This window comes from Melanerpes formicivorus, unplaced genomic scaffold, assembly GCF_026170545.1.
Source record: "Melanerpes formicivorus ecotype bairdi unplaced genomic scaffold, bMelFor1.0.p_v2 SCAF_29, whole genome shotgun sequence".
NCBI lineage: Eukaryota > Metazoa > Chordata > Aves > Piciformes > Picidae > Melanerpes > Melanerpes formicivorus.
In genome coordinates, this window is record NW_027142381.1 from 4,261,644 (window position 1) to 4,283,207 (window position 21,564).

At 51.4% G+C, this 21,564-nt stretch overlaps 2 protein-coding genes across 4 annotated transcripts in view; both read left to right on the forward strand.

Annotated features, from left to right (window-relative positions):
* The first annotated feature begins 4,362 nt into the window (after positions 1–4,362).
* Positions 4,363–11,560, forward strand: ERAL1 (Era like 12S mitochondrial rRNA chaperone 1). Its single transcript, XM_068154553.1, has 11 exons — positions 4,363–4,534; positions 4,783–4,935; positions 5,036–5,163; positions 5,251–5,328; positions 5,502–5,548; positions 5,916–5,977; positions 6,357–6,469; positions 6,976–7,344; positions 8,735–8,884; positions 9,163–9,243; positions 9,568–11,560. Exons 1-11 carry the CDS (start codon positions 4,447–4,449, stop codon positions 9,688–9,690), a joined length of 1,392 nt encoding a protein of 463 aa, XP_068010654.1. The 5' UTR covers positions 4,363–4,446; the 3' UTR covers positions 9,691–11,560.
* A 1,436-nt stretch (positions 11,561–12,996) lies between these two features.
* FAM222B (family with sequence similarity 222 member B) overlaps positions 12,997–21,564 on the forward strand; it is a 40,899-nt gene continuing 32,331 nt past the window's right edge. For all 3 annotated transcript variants that reach the window (XR_010989335.1, XM_068154554.1, XM_068154556.1), the window contains exon 1: positions 12,997–13,153. The gene's annotated coding sequence lies outside the window, so the exon portion shown is untranslated. The remainder of the gene's footprint in view (positions 13,154–21,564) is intronic.

Genomic DNA, 21,564 nt, shown 5'->3' on the forward strand with positions numbered 1-21,564 from the left:
CCTCTGCTGCGGCAAGTGCCAGAGCTGGTGCTTGACCAGCCGTGGCAGGGGCTGGCTGGAGGCTGCTGGCCCCTCAGTGGGCAGGTGCTCCCAGTGGGGTGGGGCAACAAGGGGTGCATGGCAATGAGGTCCTGGTTCACACTGCTCCTGCAGAATTCCTGGGAACTTGTGGCCTCCCCAAGGTCACCATGTCCCTGTGAGTTCTTTGCACCATCCCTGGGCTACTCCTGGCTGGCCCTGGATGCAGGGAGAGCCTTGTCCTGCCTTGTACAGGTGAGTAGGGAGCCAGGAGCCACCAAGGGTGGCAGGTGAGATCCAGCTGCATCACCTATGTTAACCCAGGGTGCTGTTGATGGTGAGGACACCCCAACCAGTGGCACCCCAGGCTTTGGAGCATGACTGATGTGGGCCAAAGGCTCTGTGGTGGAGGCAGCAGGTCATGCTACTGTTGTTTCCCCCCTGCCCTGCTGCTGGTTGTGCCCCTGCCCTGCCACTGGATGCCCATACCAGCCCTGTGATGGGGTACACAGGGTGGCACTGGAGGTACCTGTCCTTATGGTCAGCCTTCAGTGGGGCTCATGTGGGGAGCCTCACTGCTCTGCCCTCCCCAGGACAAAGCTGATTCCTTTGCGTTCTCAAGACCCTTCGTATCCCCCCCGGGCATGGGCAGGACAAAGGCCCCTGTCCCATATGCCCTACAGCAGGCCCTGCAGATACACTGGGTGGGGACAGCTTAGCAGCCCCCAGAACCTCCTTATCTGTGGCCAGATACTGCCCTGGAGCAGCACAGCTGCCCAGAGGGCTGCAGCACATGGGGGTCCCCTGTGGCACCTCCTGCACTCCCCATGACAGCACTGTGGTGCCAAGCTAGGGAACACTCAGGCCACCCCCTCTTCCACAAGGGGTGCAAGGCCACAGTCCACACCCTTGGGTGCTGTGGGTGCCCAGCAGGCAGCGAGGCTGGGATGGGGACAATCCCATGGGGTCCATCTGGGGCTGGCAGGGCCTCTCTGTGCAACACTTCACTTATTTCCCTGCTTTAGATGCAGTGGTGCCTGTGGCACAGTTTGGGAAACACTGCAGGCTCTCATAAGACAACTCTGGGTCACAGAAGGGGCCAAAGGCAGGAGGTGATGGTCCCTTGCAGCCCCCAAGTCCTGGTGTCCTAATGACTGGGCACAGGCTGGTGCCAGGGCTTGACCCTGTGCCACATCTTGACAGGATCTGGCCAGACTGAGGGGAGTGTGGGTGATGCTGCCCCTGTTCCCCAGAGATGACTGAGCCTTGGGACACCTCACATGGCAGGGCAGGATCCCTAATAGCTGGACACTGCTGCTTATCAAGGTCCCCATGCAGATGGTCCTGGCAGGGGATTATCACCGCTGTGCAGGCGGCTTCCAGGAACATTGCCTTGTCCTGGCACAAACAACAGGGCATGATGGCAGGGATCACTGCAGGCTGTGACCCTGTGGGGACAGACATGGCTGGGGGACACATGTGACCAGGGCCATGCAAAGGCTGGTGACACAGCCAGGGCCTGCAGCCATCTGGGGGCACAGTGGCCAGGGGACAAGCTCCATGAGGTGACATGTCCCTCTTGGGGGCACTCATCATCACTGGGGCCTGTCCTTAGGGGACATTCATCTGGAGGATCCATCCTTTCAGGGGACACATCCCAATGGAAGGGGCACATGCAGTCAGGGGAGACTTGGTCCCTGCAGGCTGAGTGGCACATCTCTTTTGGGGGGAACACTGCTAGAGGACACATTTCTGGGGCACATGTCCCTCAGGAGACCATATATGGCCCGGGGTCCACATGCATGTACCTCATCTAGGTGTGCCTGTGCAGGGTGAACTCCTGCATTTGTGTTCCCACCACCCCAGGTCTCATCCCCATGTGTCTGCTGTCCTGCCATGTCCAAAGCTCTTGTCCAGCAACTAAAAAACAGTTTGCAATGGGTAGCTTCCATTTTGGGATCTCATCACCTAAGGGGAGGAACCACCCTGGTGACCACAGGGGTCAAAGCAAGAGGATGGAGGGGACTGGTTGTGGGAAGTGGCCTCCTTCAAACCTCCTGTGTCCAAGTGCCCCATGGGCTAGGTCGGGGTGGGGGAAGCTGCCTGGGGCTGTGCCCTGCCTGGGAAGGAAGGGGTTAAGGGGCCTGGTCCAGCTGTGCAGTGCAGATGTGAGATATGCAGATGAGGCAGAGCAGGTTTTATAAGGCGGGTGCAGAGCCAGCACCCCGCAAAGCCCCAGTGCCACCCACACAGGTAGGTGCCACCTGCTGGGGAGCTGCTGTCCTGCTAGGGGCATTGTAGGCAACAAATATGGGATAGGGAGAATGTTGGGTTCAGAGGACTGTTGGAACCTTCTGTCCTGATCTAAGGTGGTGGGACTGGGGGGAGATAAGGAGAGGTTAGAGGGGTGCTGAAGTGGGGAGGCTATTAGAAGCCTTCATCCCACTCTGGGCCAGTGGAACTGAGGGGACAAAGATGGGGTAGGGGGTACTGAGGTAAGAGGGTGACTGGGAACCACCATCCTATTCTGTGGTGGTGGGACCTTGGTGACAAGGTGGGAGTAAGGGGCATATTGGGGTGGGAAATCTATCAAGAGCCTCTGTCCTGCTCCAATGTGCTGGGATTGGGGGGCATAAGAGGGGTGCTGGTGTGGAGAGATCTTCAGAAACCTTCATCCTGCTCCGGGGTGGAGGGAGCAAAGAGGCTGGGATGGGTTAAGTGGGATGGTGGAGCGGGGAGAGAACGGCCCTGCTTCTGTGCTCCCTAACTGTGCTCTCCCCTCAGGCAGGTGCTGCTCTCCGGTCACCCCATCCGCCGCCCCGGGCAGGATATCATCATATACTGTAAGTTGGCTATGAGACACTACAGTATAGATGATGTACTCCCCGGGAGGCACCCCCACCGCCCGGAGCCACCGCCAGCTGGGACCGCAGCCTGCGCACGGAGGCGCTGGGGGACACACAGGAGTGGGGGGTGTATGGGATGGGGCGGCTGGGGGGGGTCATGGGGCACCCCGAGATGGGGGAAAAGCAGCTGCAGCCAGAGACCCACGGCCGGCGGGGAAACCGTTACCATTACTGAGTTTAGTAATGGTAACGGTTCTGCTGACGGCTGGGCTCGCAGCATGGCATGGCACGGCATGGCACAGCACAGCATGGCATGGCACAGCATGGCACAGCATGGCAAGGCACAGCATGGACATGGTAATGGAGCCCAGGCATTGGGCACAGGTCAATAAAAGAGGTCAAGGCACCATGGCTCCATCTCTTCTTCCTCACTGCGTCACAAGAGGGCTCTGGCCCATGGTGGGGCTAGGTCACTGGGTGTACTGGGGGGCTCAGGGGGTGCACTGGGGTGCAGGGTGGGACAGAGAACATTGGAGTGTAGAGGAGCTTCAGGGTGCAGGCAGGGCAGGGGTGCAAGAGGCACTGAAGTGTATTGAAGGGGGCACTGGGGAGAACGGGGAGGCACCAGGGTGTGTTGTGGGGGGAACTGGGGAGACTTAGGGAGCATTGGAGTGTACTGCAAGGGGCACTGAGGAGAACTGGGTTGTATTGCAAGGGGACTGCTGTAATGCACAGGGTTGCACTGGAGAAAACTTGGAGCACTGGGGCTCACTGGGGAGCACAGAGAAGCAGGTGGATACATGGGTGTGATGTGCATGCATGAAGTGTGCTGGGATGGACTAGAGAGTGTTGTAGAGAGCACTGGGACACACTGGGTGCACCGCGGGGTGTTACAGAGGGCACTGGGGCTCATGGTGATGGCGTCTCTGGGAGTCTGTGTGGTGCAGGCACTGGGAGCACTGGGAACACTGGTCTGCAGTGTGAACACTAGGAGTACAGAGAGCACTGGGAGCGCTGGTCTGTGTGATGGGGGCTTCGGACTGTGTGGCGGGATTGCTAGGGATATTGCTCGCACTGGTCTGTGCGGTGAGGGCACTGGTCTGTGCGGTGTAGGCACTGGTCTGTGCGGTGAGGGCACTGGTCTGTGCGGTGTGGGCACTGGTCTGTGCCGTGAGGGCACTGGTCTGTGCGGTGAAGGCACTGGTCTGTGCGGTGAGGGCACTGGTCTGTGCGGTGAAGGCACTGGTCTGTGCGGTGTAGGCACTGGTCTGTGCGGTGAGGGCACTGGTCTGTGCCGTGAAGGCACTGGCCGCTCCAGTCTGCGTGGCAAGGGCACTGCCGGCACCGGTGTGTGAGTAGTGGCACTGCACTACAAGGCCGGCAGGCGGCGCTCCCGCGGCTGCACGCCCGCCCGTCGCCCCGTCCACTCCCTCCCTCCCCGTTCCCGCCCTCCTCCTCCCCACAGCCCCCTGAGACGGAGGGCGGCGCTCTGGTCCCTCCCTCTCCTCTCTATGCTCTCCTACTTCGTGCCGATGAGGGTGGGCGCTGTTCCCGCTCCCAGCCTGCCCCGCGGCAGGGCAACATGGCGGCGCCCGTAGCCTTAGCTGCCGCCCGGGCCGTGCGGTGGGTCGCCAGGGTCGCCGCGGCGGGACCGCTCCTGTTGGGCCCAGGTGAAGCGGCTGAGGCGGAGGCCTTGCTGCGGGGGCGGCCGGGGCTGTGAGGCGGCGGGCGCGTTCCTAAGGCGGGGCGCAGCGGAGGGCGGGTGTGAGGTCGGGGCGGGCCGAGGTCGGTGTTGTGGGGCTGGCCCAGAGGCCTTGGGTGAGCGGGGAATGCTGCGCGGGTGCAGTGAGACGAGGAGGAAGGGGGCGACACGGCCTCGGGATGTTTTTAGTGTGTTAGATAGTTGCTGTCCTTCCAGCCCGTCTCCTAGAGAGCCGTGCCCTGCGGGCCGCTGCACTCCCCGCCCGCTGGAGCGGGAGCAGCTCCGCGCTGGGCAGCATCTTGGGCATCCCAGCTGAAAAGCCGAGCGACACCCTGGGCCAGCACCCACCGCCTGTTGCCACCAGCGAAGGTGAGTGGTAACAGCTACCACCTGGGTCCCAGCGCTGGGACTGACGATCCTGAACCTGTGGGGGTTTAGAAGTGTTGAAGCTGCTTCTTTTCCTTGGTAGAGGAACAAAAGCGCCTGTTACAGAATCAGCCTGACCAGCCCCAGAACCCCAAGGTTTTAAGAATTGCCATCATTGGAGCGCCCAATGCTGGGAAGTCCACACTCTCTAATCAGCTCTTGGGCAGAAAGGTAAGGCTGGCATGGAGCAATAAGTTCAGGCAGCTAAGTTACTGTTCTGATGTGTTCTGGTTGTGAAATGGGTTTGATTTCTTACAGGTTTTCCCTGTCTCTAAGAAAGTGCACACAACCCGTTGCAAAGCCCGGGGTGTTGTCACATGTGAAGACACACAGCTGGTAAGCTTTCAGACCTGCTCCTGCCTGGGGCAGTAAGGAGTGTTAGCCAAAAAGTGAGGTGTTGTCTTTTTCACTTGTATCCCACAGGATCACCTTTTAATTTCATCAAAGTAAGTTTTATCTTGACTGCTAACTGCAGGCAAACTTAAAAGATCTGTTTCTATCCTTTCTAGATAATTTTGGACACTCCTGGCCTCACTACTCCTTCTAAAGTCAAAAGGTATTACCTCTGTTTTGGGGAGATTGCAGGGGGGACTTCTGTCCACTGAGGTTTGATAAATGCAGAGAATGATTTCCAGCATGGGAAGTGTGTGAAACAAGAGTGACAGGAACACATATTTTTAGCCTTATTTGGGGCTCTGTGTTTCTTACTGTTGCCATTTTGGTAGCATGTGGAGCCTTTGGCATCCCTCAAGCCCTGTTATGTTTCATTCTGTATATGTGCATGTAATGAAGCATGTCCTAGCCCACAAGGCAGCTTTGTGTCATCTGTGATGATGGAAAACACTGGGTTTGCCCTTCTTTGAGGGGCAGGAAGATGATTGTGGAAAAAGTGTCTGGCTTACTCATTTGCATTTGTTTTTCAGACATAAATTAGATGAAGCCATGCTGACAGACCCATGGGACAGCATGAAGCATGCAGATTTAGGTGGGTACATGACTCCTCTTGGATCAAGCCAAACCCTTTATCTGCCACAGAATTTTACAGCCCTGGAGCTGTGATATCTGGATGAGGAGAGAGGGGCAATGAAAAATTTGAAGTACTGATCTGAGGAGGGCATAAAAATTGCCTGGTGGCTAGGGGAGGCAGCCTGGGGTAGTAATTGGTCTTGGATGTTAAGTTTTAGCACGTGTGTGATGTCATTAGGGTGACGAGTTAAGCAGCGTTTTCTTGTGCTATCAAAATGCTCTGTGTGCTCTCCTGTAGAAGAGAGACAGAGAGCAGCAGGGGGAAAAGGACCATAAACTGGAAATGAATGTTTTGGGACATGCAGGTTCATTTTATTCCCCTTACTCTTTCCTGGCAGTGCTGGTTTTGGTGGATGTGTCGGATCACTGGACACGAAACTCTCTGAGCAGGGAGGTGCTGAAGTGTCTGTCTCGGTTTCCTCAGATCCCCAGTGTCCTGGTTCTGAACAAGGTGAATGAGGAGCTTGTTCTTCCTACCCTCTGCAGTAAATTGCTGTCTTTAAACTGTCACTGCCACCAGCAGTGATGTGATTTTTAAGCCCCTGAGTCTGGGTGTGTTAAAGGATACCAGTTTGCCCCTCTGCTCCAGAGTATTTAAGAGTGTATGTGTAGTGCAAATCGTCTCTGAAGCTCTATGCTGCAAGCAGGGGTTTAAATCAGCCTGGGAAGAGGAGCTGGCACCACAGTGGGGCTGGCTGGCAGGAATCTCAGCAGAGCTGCCAAAGAAGGTGTTACTATCAAGTTGACAGTATTTGGACAAACTGTGCTGGAGCTGCTGACACACTCTGGCTTGGCCTCTGCTTGGAAAACAGTATGGTTCTGTTGCAGAAGCATTGTCCTCCAGCAGCTGCCTGCCTTGGATGGTTTCTTCTGGCTCCTTTGGATCCAGGACCCAGCTGCCAACCTCATTTAGAACAAATTTCTTACACCTCCCTCTGTGTGTCTCTCTTACTTTAGGTGGATCTGCTAAAGAATAAATTTCTTCTGCTGCAGTTAGTAACTGAGCTAACAGAGGGAGTTGTGAATGGAAAGAAACTGGAAGTGAGATCTGCATTTAAACAGGATTCCAGTTCTTCAGCAGAGTCTCCTCATCAAATCACTGGGGCCCCTGAGTCTCACTGTCTGCATGAAGCAGATCAAGCTCAAGAAGGCTCTAGCCTGGACAACAGCAGTGATAAAAGGGCTTCTGAGTCTAAGCTGGTCACAGAAGCACAAGGGCCAAAGCACTATGGACCCAGAGATCTAAAAGGTATGAAAGGCTGGCCATGCTTCCAGGAGATCTTCATGCTGGCAGCTCTCCATGGGGAGGAGGTGGATACGCTCAAGGTAACTGCAGTCTGAACTTCTGTTGTGCTTTGAGTTTGGTATGCTTTTACCCTTGGGGGTCCCTGGTACTTCACATTGAGCTTCATCTCTTGTGAGGAAGTAGCAGAGCTGCTGTTCTTGGCCTGGGATGTTTGGGGGAAGTGTTGTTTGTCAATGTGGAGCATGTTCCTGTGGTATCTTCAGAGTGTTCTCTACAGAACTCTCATTTGGGGCTCTCCAAAGAACACATTGCTCATAGCAATGAGGGCACCCAATGCATTATCAGCTACAAGGGACACTGTGGTTTATTGTAATTCACAGAAACAACTCTAGGGAGGTTTGACCCTTTGGCAGGGCTTGAGTCATAGAATGCTAGGGATTGGAAGGGACCTCTGGAGATCAGAGTCTAAGTCCCTTGCTATTGCAGGTTTGTCTAGATCAGGTTGCCAGGAATACATCCAGGCAAGTTTTGAAAGTCTCTAGAGGAGACTCCACAACCTCTCTGGGAAGCCTGTTCCAGTGCTCCATAGAATCATAGAATCAGTAAGGTTGGAAAAGACCTCAGAGATCATCAAGTCCAACCTGTCACCCAACACCTCCTGACAACTGAACCATGGCTCCAAGTGCCACACCCAATCCCTTTTTGAACACCTCCAGGGATGGGGACTTCACCACCTCCCTGGGCAGCACATTCCAATGGCAAATTACTCTTTCTGGGAAGAACTTTCTCCTCACCCCCAGCCTAAACCTCCCCTGGCACAGCTTGAGACTGTGTCCTCTTGTTCCTGTGCTGGTTGCCTGGGAGAAGAGACCAACCCCCACCTGGCTACAACCTCCCTTCAGGGAGTTGTAGACAGCAATGAGGTCTCCCCTGAGCCTCCTCTTCTCCAGCACCCTCAAAGTAAAGAAGTTTCTCCTTAAGTTGAAGTGAAACTTCCTCGTTTGTACCCCTTGTCCTGTCACTGGCCATCACTAAAAAGAGCCCATGCCCATCCTCATGACCTCCAACCTTTAGATAGTTATCTGCATTGAGAAGATCTCCTCTTAGTCCTCTCTTTTCCAGGCTAAAGAACCCCAGATCTCTCAGCCTCTCCTCATAAGAGAGATGTTCCAGTCCCCTCATTATCATTGTGGCCCTCCATTGGACTTTATCCAGTAGTTCTCTGTCCCACTTGAACTGGGAAACCAAGAACTGTACACAGTACTCCAGCTGCAGCCTCACCAGGGCAGAGCAGAGCCCCAGAAGTTTCCCTTTCTTCTTACCCTGCCAAAGGCTAAACTGCCCAGCAGGCTACCTGACCAGCAGCAGCATCCTTGTACCAACTTACTGCATGTTGAGCACAGGGGTTGGTGGCATTGCCAGAGTGGCCTGTGGCAGCTGATGGGTGCAATGTGTGCTTTGTGCTGACAGCGCTACCTCCTGATGCAAGCCAAGCCAGGGCCTTGGGAGTATCACAGTGGGGTCTTGACCAGCCAGACACCTCAGGAGATCTGTGACAATCTCATCAGGCAGAAGATCCTGGAGTACCTGCCACTGGAAGTGCCCTATGGTGTGACTCAGGTGGGAAGTGAGCACGAGCAGGCTTTGAGCTGTTCTATGGGAAATGCCAGGCTGGGAGGGGAACCCTTGTGTGGGAACCTGTGCAATCTGCAAGGCTCTTTACAGGCCCCATGAGGTGACCTGGGACTTGCATGTTGGGTGCTGTGAGACCCTTTGTGTGTTTGGAGGGGGCCACCCTCGTGTGCTTATGTAGGGGAGCTGAGCTGGCAGCTCAGGGGGTGATGGTTGTGGTTCCTGAGGTGCTGTGAGAAGTGCTGAGCGTGCACTTGCTGTTGCAGGTGACAGAGGTGTGGGAGGAAGGACCGAGTGGGGAGCTGTTCATCGTGCAGAGCCTTTTAGTCCCCAGAAAGTCTCATATGGTGAGTAACAAGAGGGAGTTTGGATGCTGTGGAGCATGAAAGGAGTTTCCTTGGGTCCAGCTGTGTGCACCTTTGCTGTGACCTCCTCTCCCTCATCTGGGGAGGTCTCTGCTGGGAAGAGCAGGGTGCCTGAGACAGTCACAGGCTGTTCAGTAAGAGCTTGCACCTTTCTGAGGTGGCCTGTGTTTGATCTTGGGATTTCTCTACCTGTTTTATCCCTTTAACTGCAGCTGTGGCTGCACTGTTGTTTTCCTGGGTGATCCCTCTGCACAGTTAAGTGATGTGAGGGTGCACATGATCATCTTCTCTCTGGGTTTTGTGCAGATGATGTTGATTGGAAGAGGAGGTAAGGTTATCAGCAGGATTGCTCAGGAGGCTGGCCAGGACCTGATGAATGCTTTCCTCTGTGATGTTCGCTTGAAGCTCAAGGTGGACTTGAAGACTTGAGCCCTTTTGCATATGTTCTACCAGCTCCTGAACACTCTGGTCACGTGAAGAAATTGGCCCCATTTTCCCCCAGGGGTATCTTGATTGAACCATTGTCCAATCCAGAAACAGAGGAAGATGGAATGCAGGCTGAAGTAGAATGTATTCTTCTTTGTGGGAATGGCCCAAACTGAAATAAAATCTTCAGACCTCCTATGGCACCTTGTGTGGTGGAAGCTGGGGATGGACATTAGAGAACCAGCCACACACATGATTCTAGTACTGCAGTTAGAGAGCTGTCATCGACCTTTGGGCTGTGTCCCAAGTCCTTGCTGTCAAGTGTTTGTACCTGGAAGTTCAGGAGCATCTCTGCAGTGAAGGATTATCAGCATGTTTGTCATCTCTTCTGAAGGCTGCATCACCCCAGCAGTGGTCATGCAGGAGGAAGAGGCTACCCTGGCCCACATGGTGTCTCATGCCAGCTGTTGATAGTCTGGAGTGTGAGTGGATGGCTGTGCAGGGAGCCAGTTTTGCCCAGGTAGACTGAGCAAAGGAGTTTGCTGGCTAGCAGAAACACCCCACAATGACTGGCTGTGACAGAGTGAGCTCTCAAACTCTCCGTAGATACTCAAGGCCAGCTGTTTCCAGCTTCAGTGTTAGAGCTCTTCCTGCAGGCTGCCATGTACCATCCTCTTAGACAACTGCCAGCTGCTGCCTTCATTATGACCTCTTCTGTGTTACAGTTTGTAGAAATGCTTATTCCTTCTCATTTCCCTGTCCTCCCTTCCTGTTTTGTGGTACTCACTCCAGGGGGCTGGGTCTGGTCACAGACTCATCCCAGTGGGTTGCTGAAGAAGTGAGAAATGGAGCTGTGGTCCAGTCTAAATGTGTCTATGAGCTGCTTCCCTGACCAGCAGGGAGGTCAGGGAATGGCATTTGCTGGAGTGTATTAATTAGGAAGTGAACTGGAGCAGGGAATAGGTGTCTTTCTGCCACTCCACATCTTCTTTCTGCTGCCCAGTGAGGTCCTTCCTGTCCACCCCTCTGGCTGTTTGGCTAATGAATGAGTGTGGGGTGGTTTCATCTGAAGATGCCACTAGTAGAATCTCACAGATGTTTCCTTCCTCAGAAAGACTTGTTTGTCATGCAAAACCAGTCTACCCCCTTTGTTAGGAATTTGAGAAGTTTCTTGCACCAAGGTCACAACTAAAAACAAAGAGGTCATCACAGCTAAAGGAAAGCCCAAAATGAGAATGGCAGCAGGTTCTGCAGTTCAGGTTTAATGGGGTGTTGGGGTTGTAGAGCAGCTGGCACAGGTCAGGGTGCAAGCAAGGCTCAGAGGCTGGAAGGAGCAAGGCAGGGGCACCTTGTGCTGCTCTGGAGCCCTTGGCATGGAGTGTAGTGGAGCCTGGCATCATGAGTGTGTGCCTGTGCCACATGTGGGCCTGGTGTGGAGGGCTTGAGTTTTCTCTCCACTCATGGCCATTCTCAGGTGCTTGGAGCACTGAGCAGCTTCTTGCCAGGAATCCTGGTAAATCCCTGTGTGCTGTTAGACATGGACATCCCTGAGCAAGGAAAGGCTGGGCTGCTGCTCCCACTGAAGTGATCTGGTAGGGGCTGCTGGGGACTCTCTGCTCCTGCCTGGAACCCAAACCTGTGGAGCAAATCCTGAGTTCAATGTTCTTCTCCAGTGCTACATCAAGGAAATGTTTTACTGGCTATGTTGGAACTGCAAAGGATTCTTCTGTCAGGAGTCATCTGAAAGCCAGGGTGAGAAGCCTCCATGGAGTGCCCTGCCTTGTTTTCCTCTTGCAGGGGACACTGTGGTCCTATGATTGCCACTACCTGACTTTTGTATTTTCCTTTGGAATAAAATGAGGTCCCAGCAGAAGCAAGTGTTCTCATCTCCTTTCTTCCTCCCTGTCAGCTGGACCTTGCCACTGCCTCCTTCTATCCCTTTTATTCCAGCTAAAAGCAGGACACTTTTATCTATTTCCTCCTTCCCAGTGGAGCTTGGATCCTGTTTCCTGAGCTGTGACTTTTGAAGGTTACACCTTGCTGGAGTAAAAAGCCAGGTGAGCCTTGGGGGGTTGGGGGCATTCCATCACAGAATCCTTTTAGTTGTAAAAACCCTTGAGGATGGAGTCCAACTGTCAAACCCAACACACCATGGCCATTAGCCAGTGTCCTGAAGTGCCATGTCTAGGTGTGTTTTGAAACCTCTGGGGATGGGCAGCCTGTTCCAAGGCCTGATAACCTTTTCAGGTAAAGACATTTTTCCTAATACCCACTTTACACCTGCCCTGCTGTAACTTGAGGCTGTTTTATCTCATCTTGTCCCTAGTTACTTGGGAGACCAGCCCCTACCTCCCTACAACATGAGGTGGGGGTACATAGGGGAAGCTCTTTCCTTGGCATGTGGAAGGTCAAGGTCACACCCTCCTGCCAGCGTGGAGCCTGGCCCCAGCTTCCTTCAAGGCAGGAGAGGGATGGAGCCAAGCACACAGAGCACTTGAAATGCTCCAAAGATGGGAAGGAGCTGAGCGTCTCCATGCACTGACCTGCAACTCACAGATTCTAAGAGTGGCTAAGTGACCTGGGATTGTTTAGCCTGGAGAAAAGGAGGCTCAGAAGAGACCTTCTTGCTCTACAGCTCCCTGAAAGGATGTTGGAGCCAGATGGGGTCTGGCCTCTTCTCCCAAGGAACAAGTGATAGGACAAGTTTCCTCAAGTTGCATCAAGGGAGGTTTAGGTTGGCCATTAGGAAAAACGTCGTCCCCCAGGGTTTGTCAAGCCCTGGAACAGGCTGCCCAGGGCAGTAATGGAGACCCCAGCCCTGGAGGTATTGACAAACCAGGTGAATGGTGGGGCTGAGGGCTGTGGTTTAGTGGTGGCCTGGCAGTGTTGGGTTAATGGTTGGATCTGATAAATAGTGAACTCGGTCTCTTCCAGCCTGAATGGTTCTATGATTCTAATGAGCTTTGATAACTAAGTTAATTATCCCAGTCCGAGCCAATCGCCTCAGTGGAAACGGCCGCTCTGCTGTAATTGACTTCAGGAAGGCATGGGAGGGGGTTGTCCATCCTCGCCTTGGCGCAGCCATCACGACAGCCGTTGCTCAGCCCTTCCGCTCCTCGCGGGTGCTCGGCGCTGTACTGTACGCGCTGCTGGGCACCGCCAGGGGGCGGTGTGACGCGGTGCGGCCCTTCCCTCCCCGCCCCCTCCTCACTGGGAGGCCGGCGCGCGTGCGCGGTGGGCGGGCCGGCCGGGCCCGTTGGCGGGCAGCGCGCGTGCGCGGGAGCGGCTTTGGCGCAGCCACCACGGCGAGAGCGGGCGGGCGGGCGGCGGCGGCGCGGGAGGAGGAGGAGAAGGAGGAGGACGGGGACGAGGAGAGTCAACGGCGGCGGCACTGGTGGCGGCGGTGGCGGGGCCGGCACGGGCACAGCGGCGGCGGCGCCATGAGGCCCGGGCAGGGGCACCGAGAGTAAGTACAAGGAGCGGTAGCCACCTTCTCACACAAGGGTGGCGGGACCGGCGGCGGCCCACCCCCCCCACCCTCCCCCTTCCTTATTGTCCTTCCTGGGTGTCCCCTCCCCGCCATTCTCTGAGGCAGTGGGAAGTATCCCCTCTGTCGCGATACTCCCTCTGTCGCGATAGCCTTGCAGGGCCGCTCCCGGGAGGGTGGGCGAGGGGACGGGACGTGGGTACGACTCAGCCGTCCCCGTGTCCCGTCCTCTCATCCCCCTCCCGGCAGCCGTCCCGGCCCACCCGCCTCCCTGGAGGCCTCTTCCCCCGAGTCCCGAGCTCCACGCCTTGTCCTTGCGGGGAGCAGGCTGCCCCCGCCACCTCGAGCTGTGAAATACCTTTCCCTTGATATCAGATACCCGGCGGGAATCGCGATAACACGGCAGCCGTCGCGACAGAGAAGTGCCTTCAGGAAAAAAAACCGAAGGGGGGGGGGGTTGGAAATGCGGTTGCGATGTGTGCAAATCCTTTGTGTAAGTCTTTTCCCGAGGAAAAGTGTCGTTGTGCAGGAGGTATCGCTAATAAATGACGCGTCGTTTTTATTTCCTACCGACCATTTTTTTTTCCCCCAAGCATCTTAAAGCCTGAAGAAAGCTGCGGAGCTTGACTTCTCTGTTCTCAGTCCCCTCCTGCAAGCAGAGTACTTCACTGCTCTTGGTTATGCAGCAGATGATCTTCCCAGAGCAGCACCTGCGAGGGCTTACGGATGTGTTTTATCCTCCTCTTGGTATCACCTCTAATTGCTAGCTCTAAGTTTTAGCATAAATCACAGAGGCAGGTTAGTTAGTTCAGTCACAACTTGCTGCCCTCACTCTTTCTCCGAGCCCTAATTATTTCTTCTCTTTAATCGCAGCGTTTCAAGAAAACATAAGTTTATGTTGAAAACTTTTTGCCACCATACCTGTGCCTCTTCCGAGCCCAAACCCAGTTCTTTGTTGCCCTGGCAGCTGCAGGAGAGAGCACGCTCTCAGTAGGTGAGGTTGGGTTCTTGAGTGATGTCATTTGTGCTGGAGCAACGGTGATGACTTTGTGATTGAATAAATCCTACTGGACGTGTCAGGCTTTGTGATTTGTGTGTGTGTGAGCTGTAGAAACTTCATCTGATTCAGCAGCCAGCTGAGAAAATTCTGTGATGGGTGCCAACGTAGGCAGGAAGGGAAGATAGTGATGATCGCTGCTTTTTCCTCTCAGCACAAGGATTTCTGGTCAGGTCTTTTTTTCACCTAAAGAGTTTGAACTTCTTGGAGTCTGTGCATTGAAGTAAACGCATAAAGCAGTAAGAAGAGATGCTGTTGAAGCATACTGCAGGTATTAGAGGTGGAGAGAGCAGGCTTTCACAACCAGCAGCCTGCTGAGGGCTGAAAGACACAGGGAGAGCTTCCAGGTGGGTCTGGTGTCCTGTAGAGCCAGTCCACAGGGTCTGAAAACTTAGGGAAAGAAGGGGGTGACAGCAGAAAGCAAGCAACAGTGAACTAACTGATAGATAATTTCGAGTTGTCTGGGTCAAGAGCAAGTAGGTGTCAGAACAAACAGGGTAGGATTTACAGTAAATACATCCTTTCAGGAAAAAAAAATGCCTCCATAAAAGAAAAAAAAAAAAAAGCTTCTTTTTTAAAGTGGTTTTTGCACTGTGCAGTCGAGCAGAATTTCCGAGGTGAAGAAATCAGAGGCTGCCCCTTTTCTGGGGGAGTTGCAGGTCGAGCTGGAGCTGCAGGATGGGCTGATTAATAGGCTGTAATTTGCAAGCATTGCTTCAAATATTTTCAATATTCCTCGACTATTTTAAGAAGCCATATTGAGTTCAAGCCCAGCCAGCCTGATAGTCTAGAGGGAGGAAGGATGCATATTGCTGGAACAAGAATTAAGCAAAAATAGATAAATCTGACATAATGGATGACAAGGGAAAGATGATTGCTGAAAGATGCTGGCATGCTCTCTGTTCCTTCATGCTTGGCTTATATTTTGTTGTGTTGCATGGCTTTTGAAGTGTAAAAAAAAAAAAAGGGGGGGGGGGGGGAGGAGAAAAAGCCTCATTTTGTGCTGAGATAAAAGAAAAGGCAGGTGTTTAAATTCCGTTAAGGATCAGCTTTGATACTGACATTAAGTGGTGACCTTGTTTGTGGTTCTCCCTCTGTCATTTTCTGAACTTATTCAGTTGAATAAATAATGTGCTTGGCACCAAATAAGTATCCATTTAATAAGATGGTATTTTTGATCCCCCTTTTGCTTCACACTGCAAAAGAGATTCACACTTTTTCTGCTTGAGCACAGCCTGGGGTGCTATTTCTGTTAATAACATTAAAAAATCCATTGGAGAATGTCCATGTAGTATTGTTTTTTGGTTTGTTTTTTTTTCTCCTCCAAATGTAAAATTAAGGAGCCCTTATATTTTCTGCACCTTGGGTATTTGCCTTCATTTAAGTCTGTATTTGTGTTTGTTTCAAGTTGTCCTCTGATAGATAAGCTTTTGTAGCTTCGTTTGCATCTGGGAACTGTTACCAGATCAAGAGATGGAGTCAGGTTTTTTTGTCAGGACTGAATTTTCTCTGTTTCCCAGAAACACCAACTGCTCCACGCTGTATGGGAGCCTCAGCTTGTGTCCTCACCTGCACTCCTTGAAAAGCCTGAGCATGGGATAGAAACTCCTATAGGTGTTTCCTCCCCACTGCAATACTGTTTGTTTTCAACTTGATTTGTCCATTCATCTTTACTCTTCCTTATTTTTCACCTCTGCTCATTACTGGCCAGCACGTGGAGGTGGGGAGAGGAGGAGGTAGAAGGGGATTGCCCTGACTGCCCTCTCCCCAAAGCCTCCATCACTGAGATGTTTTATATCCTATATATTGCTGTCTCACTAATCTTCAGTGAGGTAATAGTGAGGGGAGTCGCTGATTTATGAAGATGGGAGATGAAGTAACATCCATTCTGTGTTCCTTTAAAGCTTAGTGACTTCCAGGTTTCTGGGATTTATGGAATTATTAAATACATCAAGAACATAGCCACAACCTGCCTTGCTTGATTTATTTCACTGATGATCAAGAACATTTAAATAATTGCTTTAAGAACACGCCGTTCACTCAGTTGAGTTAGCAGGGCGCTCCTTCATCTTGTAGCCTGTTAGGCAGGGTCTGCTGTCTCCTCTGCAGCTGTTTATGGGGTAAGATGCTCCAGACCATGAGTAAAGGTTTCACAGTTTTCTGCATCTGTAATGGAGTGCATCACCCCCACCATTTTCAATTTTCAGCACTTCAGACGTTTTCAAACTGGGAAGGGAAGCGAACCAGTTACGTTTTCTGTTCCCTGTGTGGCGTGCCATATTCCCATTTTCCCATTGTATTTTGTGACTCGTAACCATAACGCTCTTGGAGCAATTTTGCTGTTAATTGCAGATCGTTAGTTTGAATATGAATGCTGAAATGAGTTTGTCACACTATTCATCTTTTTGCTTTCTATAAAAAAAAATAATAAAACTGCCTTCTAAATCCTGATTCAGCTGCTGAGGAGCAGAGATCCTGAAAAGGCCTTCTGCTGACTGGCATCCAGAAGAGATGGGTTTAATTTTGTCCAAAGATGTTTTGCTAACGAGCTTTGTTCCTCAAAAGCCAAGCTTGCTGTCCAAAATAGGTGTAGCTTAGCCTCAGTCTTGCCTGCACCTGGAGCTGAAAGGTGGTTGTAGCTGGGAAGGGGTTGGTCTCTTCTCCCAGGCAACCAGCACCAGAACAAGGGGACACAGTCTCAAGCTGCGCCAGGGGAGATTTAGACTCGAGGTGAGGAGGAAGTTCTTCACCGAGCGAGTCGTTCGTCATTGGAACGTCCTGACCAGGGAGGTGGTGGAGTCACCGTCCCTGGAGGTGCTCAAGAGGAGACTAGAACCCATGGTCTAGTCATGGGGTCTGTGTTGATAGGTCGGACTCGATGATCCTCAAGGTCTCTTCCAACCTTAGTTATACTGTGATACTGACAGAGACCAGTGTTTTCAGCTGCTGGTTTCCAGGTTCTTAGTAATGACATTGAAATGGGCACTGAAAACACAAAAAGGCAACTGTGACCTGTGGCTGAGCTGGCTTCATAGACCCACAGACTCTTTCCTTACTTTCAGTACCTTCTGTCTAGGTGTCTCATGATGCTTCCCTGCTCAGTTTGTGTCTGGTGTGTTGTTGGTATAACTCTCCAGTTGCACTCAGGAATTACGCACAGGTTACCTCTTCCCCGTCGCTTAACGTGCTTATATCTCAAGCTGCGCCAGGGGAGGTTTAGGCTGGAGGTTAGGAAGAAATTCTACACAGAGAGAGTGATTGCCCATTGGAATGGGCTGCTGGGGGAGGTGGTGGGGTCACCGTCATTGGAGGTGTTTAGGAGGAGACTTGATAGGGTGCTTGGTTGCAGGGTTTAGTTGATTAGGTGGTGTTGGATGATAGGTTGGACTTGATGATCTTGAAGGTCTCTTCTGCTCTGCTCTATTCTGTTCTATTCTATTCTATGATTAGTCCAAGTTTCCAGGGTTCATGAGGAAGATGGTGATGGAGTAATTTCACAAGCATGGAGTGTGGATGTAGTCTGGCTTGGGTACGGAATGGCAGGGGTGTAGTGCTGTGGAGTGTGCTGGGATGAAAACCGAGATAGATTTTTATTGTCAGTTTTGATGCCCCGTGCAGCATTGTGGAGTCTGGGCACGGGGTTGTGCTTGGAATGCGTGGAGCAGTTGAGTTGAACGTCTGGGTTATTGATGTATTTAGCAATAACTCGACTGCTGCAGGCTTTTAAGTAGATGCAATGATGGGTGTCCTATAGGGAAATGTGTTAGAAAACCAGTTTCCTTTAAATGGCAGTGCAGCTGAGAGAAACCTTTAAGTAAAATTCTCTTGGATCAGGTGGCAGACCCTGCCTCCAGCGGGAGCAGGCTCTGTGGCATCTTGGGTGTGCAGTGAGTGAGGAGGATTTTTCTTCTTTTTTTTCCCTATTATTTCTTACAATGTCTGTAGTAATTGTGATGCTGAAAAGGTGAACCATGAAAGTGAAGCTATTTTTAGGATTTGAAAAAAAAAGGTAGTCAAAAAACGATCTACCAATTGATACGGCGCTGACGTCTGTGGTGCAGCCAACCCAATTAAGGTGCCATATATTGTTTCCAGCAGGATTCTGATTGTTTCTAATTTCAGAGCCACGTGAGAGCAAGTGGAAATAGGTGAAATGACAGGCTTGGCTCTTCGGGGTGGATCTGGTATCCAGTTGTTTTCTGTAATGTCACTTCTCCTGCTCAGGCAACCTTCCTGTCCTGTGCCTCGCAGCTAAGATGGGAGCCATGCGCAGCCTTCCCAGGTGACTTCTTCCTGTGTGGTGGGTGTGGGGTTCCTGGTGGAGAAATAAAGATTTGTTGCTACAGGGAGGTGGGAAATAGTGCATGTTTTTTTCTTTGGTAAAATACTGCATGAGCTGATGCTGAGTGCTGTGTGTATTTTCCTCATTTCCTGACCCTGCTGCATCCCCTGCTGTATCCTGCTATCCCTCTTCTTCTGGTGTGCGACTCGGAGTGTGCGTTGTGGAGGGCTTGCGTATCGCAGTCCTGCCCTTTCCTGTTTCAGCTGCCTGGCCACTCGTTTGTTCCTCTCCATAGGCAGTTTTTTTGCACACTTTGAAAAATGCCCTGCAGTTTCCTTGTCTTGAGCCAGTGCTGTGTGTGTATGCACAGTGTAAATTGTGTTGGTTGGAAATAGCCTCGTGTGAGCCTTCTTCCAAAAAACCTACACGGATGCTCCCACTCTCCAAAGTAAACTTCCCCCCTCTGCTAATCTTTCTTTGAAATCTGGAATGGAAAAGGCATACATTTTAAACATCTGGAAAGGGGAGCCCTGCATGCCTACTTGGTTATTCTATCCGGCATTGCTCTTCACTCAGCCTTCCTTTCTCTCACTGCTTTCTTCTGGTTTTTTTGCCTTTTTTAATCTTCTGAGCTAGAGGAATGTTGTGTGATTTGGCTTCATTATGGACAGGGAAAGAGGTATGTGCTTGCCCTTCCCTTCTACCTCATCAGTCTGTTCTGATTCTTGGGTGGTTGTTTATATTTATTTTTTTTCCCTTCAGCTGCAGAAAAGCCCCCAGCTTTTGCCTGGAATGGGTGATGTGTTCCTAGAGCTGGTAATTCATGCAGGCTTTTACTCTTAAATTGTTCACAACTATGCTGAGCATTTGTGAATGAGCCTGGAGGAAAATCAATATGTGAAAAGGCCAGAGCAGGCAAGGGAAAACAGCTTTTCCAGTGCCTTCTTGGTGATCACACCATTGCCTGATTTTGAGTTTTCCTGTCTGTGAACTCTTCAGTGTTTAAATTTAGAAATGGCTTGTTTTGGAACAAGTCACTTTTAAGAGTTTCCAGAAGATTTGTGTGTAATTTAATCCCATTCAGGTTTGCTGCTCTGCTGCTCTCATCTGTGTCTAGCTCCTTCTGCAAGACTTCAAGTTGCTCTTTCTCCCTATACCTTTCCCAGTATCTCTTCCAAATGTGGGGTTTGCTTCCCAGTCGAAACTGCACCAGTGTGTATGAAGTGTTTAACACCTTTTGTATTCATTGAGGAAGTGGTATTTTTAGAATTGCTGTATTGTTAAGATATCCTGAACATGTAACAAATCATCAGTAATTACTAAGCACTCTAGATATAGAATGTGTGTACTTTTAGAAGTTAGCCTGGATTTAATATTTCTGATGAATATTCTCCTGTGCACTATTCAGTCTCAGCAGAGCATAAGGGTGTCCTGCGATAGGACCAGGGGGAATGGTTTGAAGCTGAGGGAGAGTGGGTTCTTCAGTACAAGACTGGTGGGAGTCTGGAATAGGCTGACCAGGGAGGTTGTGGATGCCTTCACCCTTGGGGATGTTCAAGGCCAGACTGGATGAGGCCTTGAGCAGCTGAGTCTCCTTGAGAGGTGTCCCTGCCCATGGTGGGGAGGTTGGAGTAGATCTCTGAGGTCCCTTCCAACCTACGCCATTCTATGACTATTTTAGGGCATCCCCTTATGTACTGATTATCCATGAGTGAAGATGATGAGGAGACAAAACAGGGATTTCTCAGCATATGACAGTGTGAAGCAATGTTTCAACCTCTTAAAATTAAGTTGAGACAGGAAAGGAATTAAGATTTTGCACACTTCCATCTAGTGTGCGCGAGGGAAATTGCATCCCTGCTTAAAATCCCAGCTGCTCTCCCAGCAGTTCCAGTTGGGCAAGGATCACCTCATTTCTTGGTCTTTGAGCAGTTTCTGCTGATGAACTGTGTAGCATCCCAGGGCTGACAGATTTTCAGCTCTGAGTATTTATGTGGCTGTGGCTCTGAGATGCCCATAAAATGGCGACGCGTGAAGTTTAAGAGAAATCACCTTTCACTGCGTGGCATTCATACTCTCCTTCAGTGTGTTCTGCTCTATTTACTTGTCATTCTCTGCTGGAATTTCAGCTGCTTGAGTTATGAATTATTGCTATTGAAATAAAATTAAAGTGGCTGTTCAGTTATTTAAGAGCCAATTAAATCTGATTTTATTCTGATGTAACATTTCCAGGGAAAGTGCATAAAACGCAGTCTGTGGAGGCAAGCTTGATCTAAAAAATGTTGAGTGTTTATTTTTTGTAATCTGTGCTTCAGACAGCTTGATTTGCCAAAGAAAATCCATTGCAAGCCCCACAGCAGCGAGTTCAGATGTTAGAAGTTGCTCTGTATAAGAAAACAGAGCACTTCTGGTCTTTTCAGGGATCCTCCGTGAACCTTTAGCTGCAGCTCTGGGCTGGAGAATGTGTTCAACCAGGGGAAGGGAATTTCTTTTGCTTGCAGTGCTTTTGGAGAACAACATTCACTTACTACTGACTTTAAAAATGTGTGAACAGCAAGTCTTTGAGGACTCACATCTCTGAAGTCCTGGGCTTTATTAGTTGAGTTTCCAGTATCAGAATGTGCTAATTACTGTGAGGTCTCCCACTCACAGGGGATGCTCTCACAGGGTGAGAGGCTTTCAATAGAATAGAATAAATCAGGTTGGAAGAGACCTTCAAGATCATCATGTCCAACCTATCATCCAACACCACCTAATCAACTAAACCATGCAACCAAGCACCCTATCAAGTCTCCTCCTAAACACCTCCAATTATGGGGACTTCACCACCTCCCTGGGCAGCCCATTCCAATGGGCAGTCACTCTCTGGGTAGAACTTCTTCCTAACATCCAGTCTGAACCTCCCCTGGCACAGCTTGAGACTGTGTCCTCTTGTTCTGGTGCTGGTTGCCTGGGAAAAGAGACCAGCCCCCACCTGTCTACAACCTCACTTCAGGGAGTTGTAGAGAGCAAGAAGGTCTACCCTGAGCCTCCTCTTCTCCAGGCTAAGCA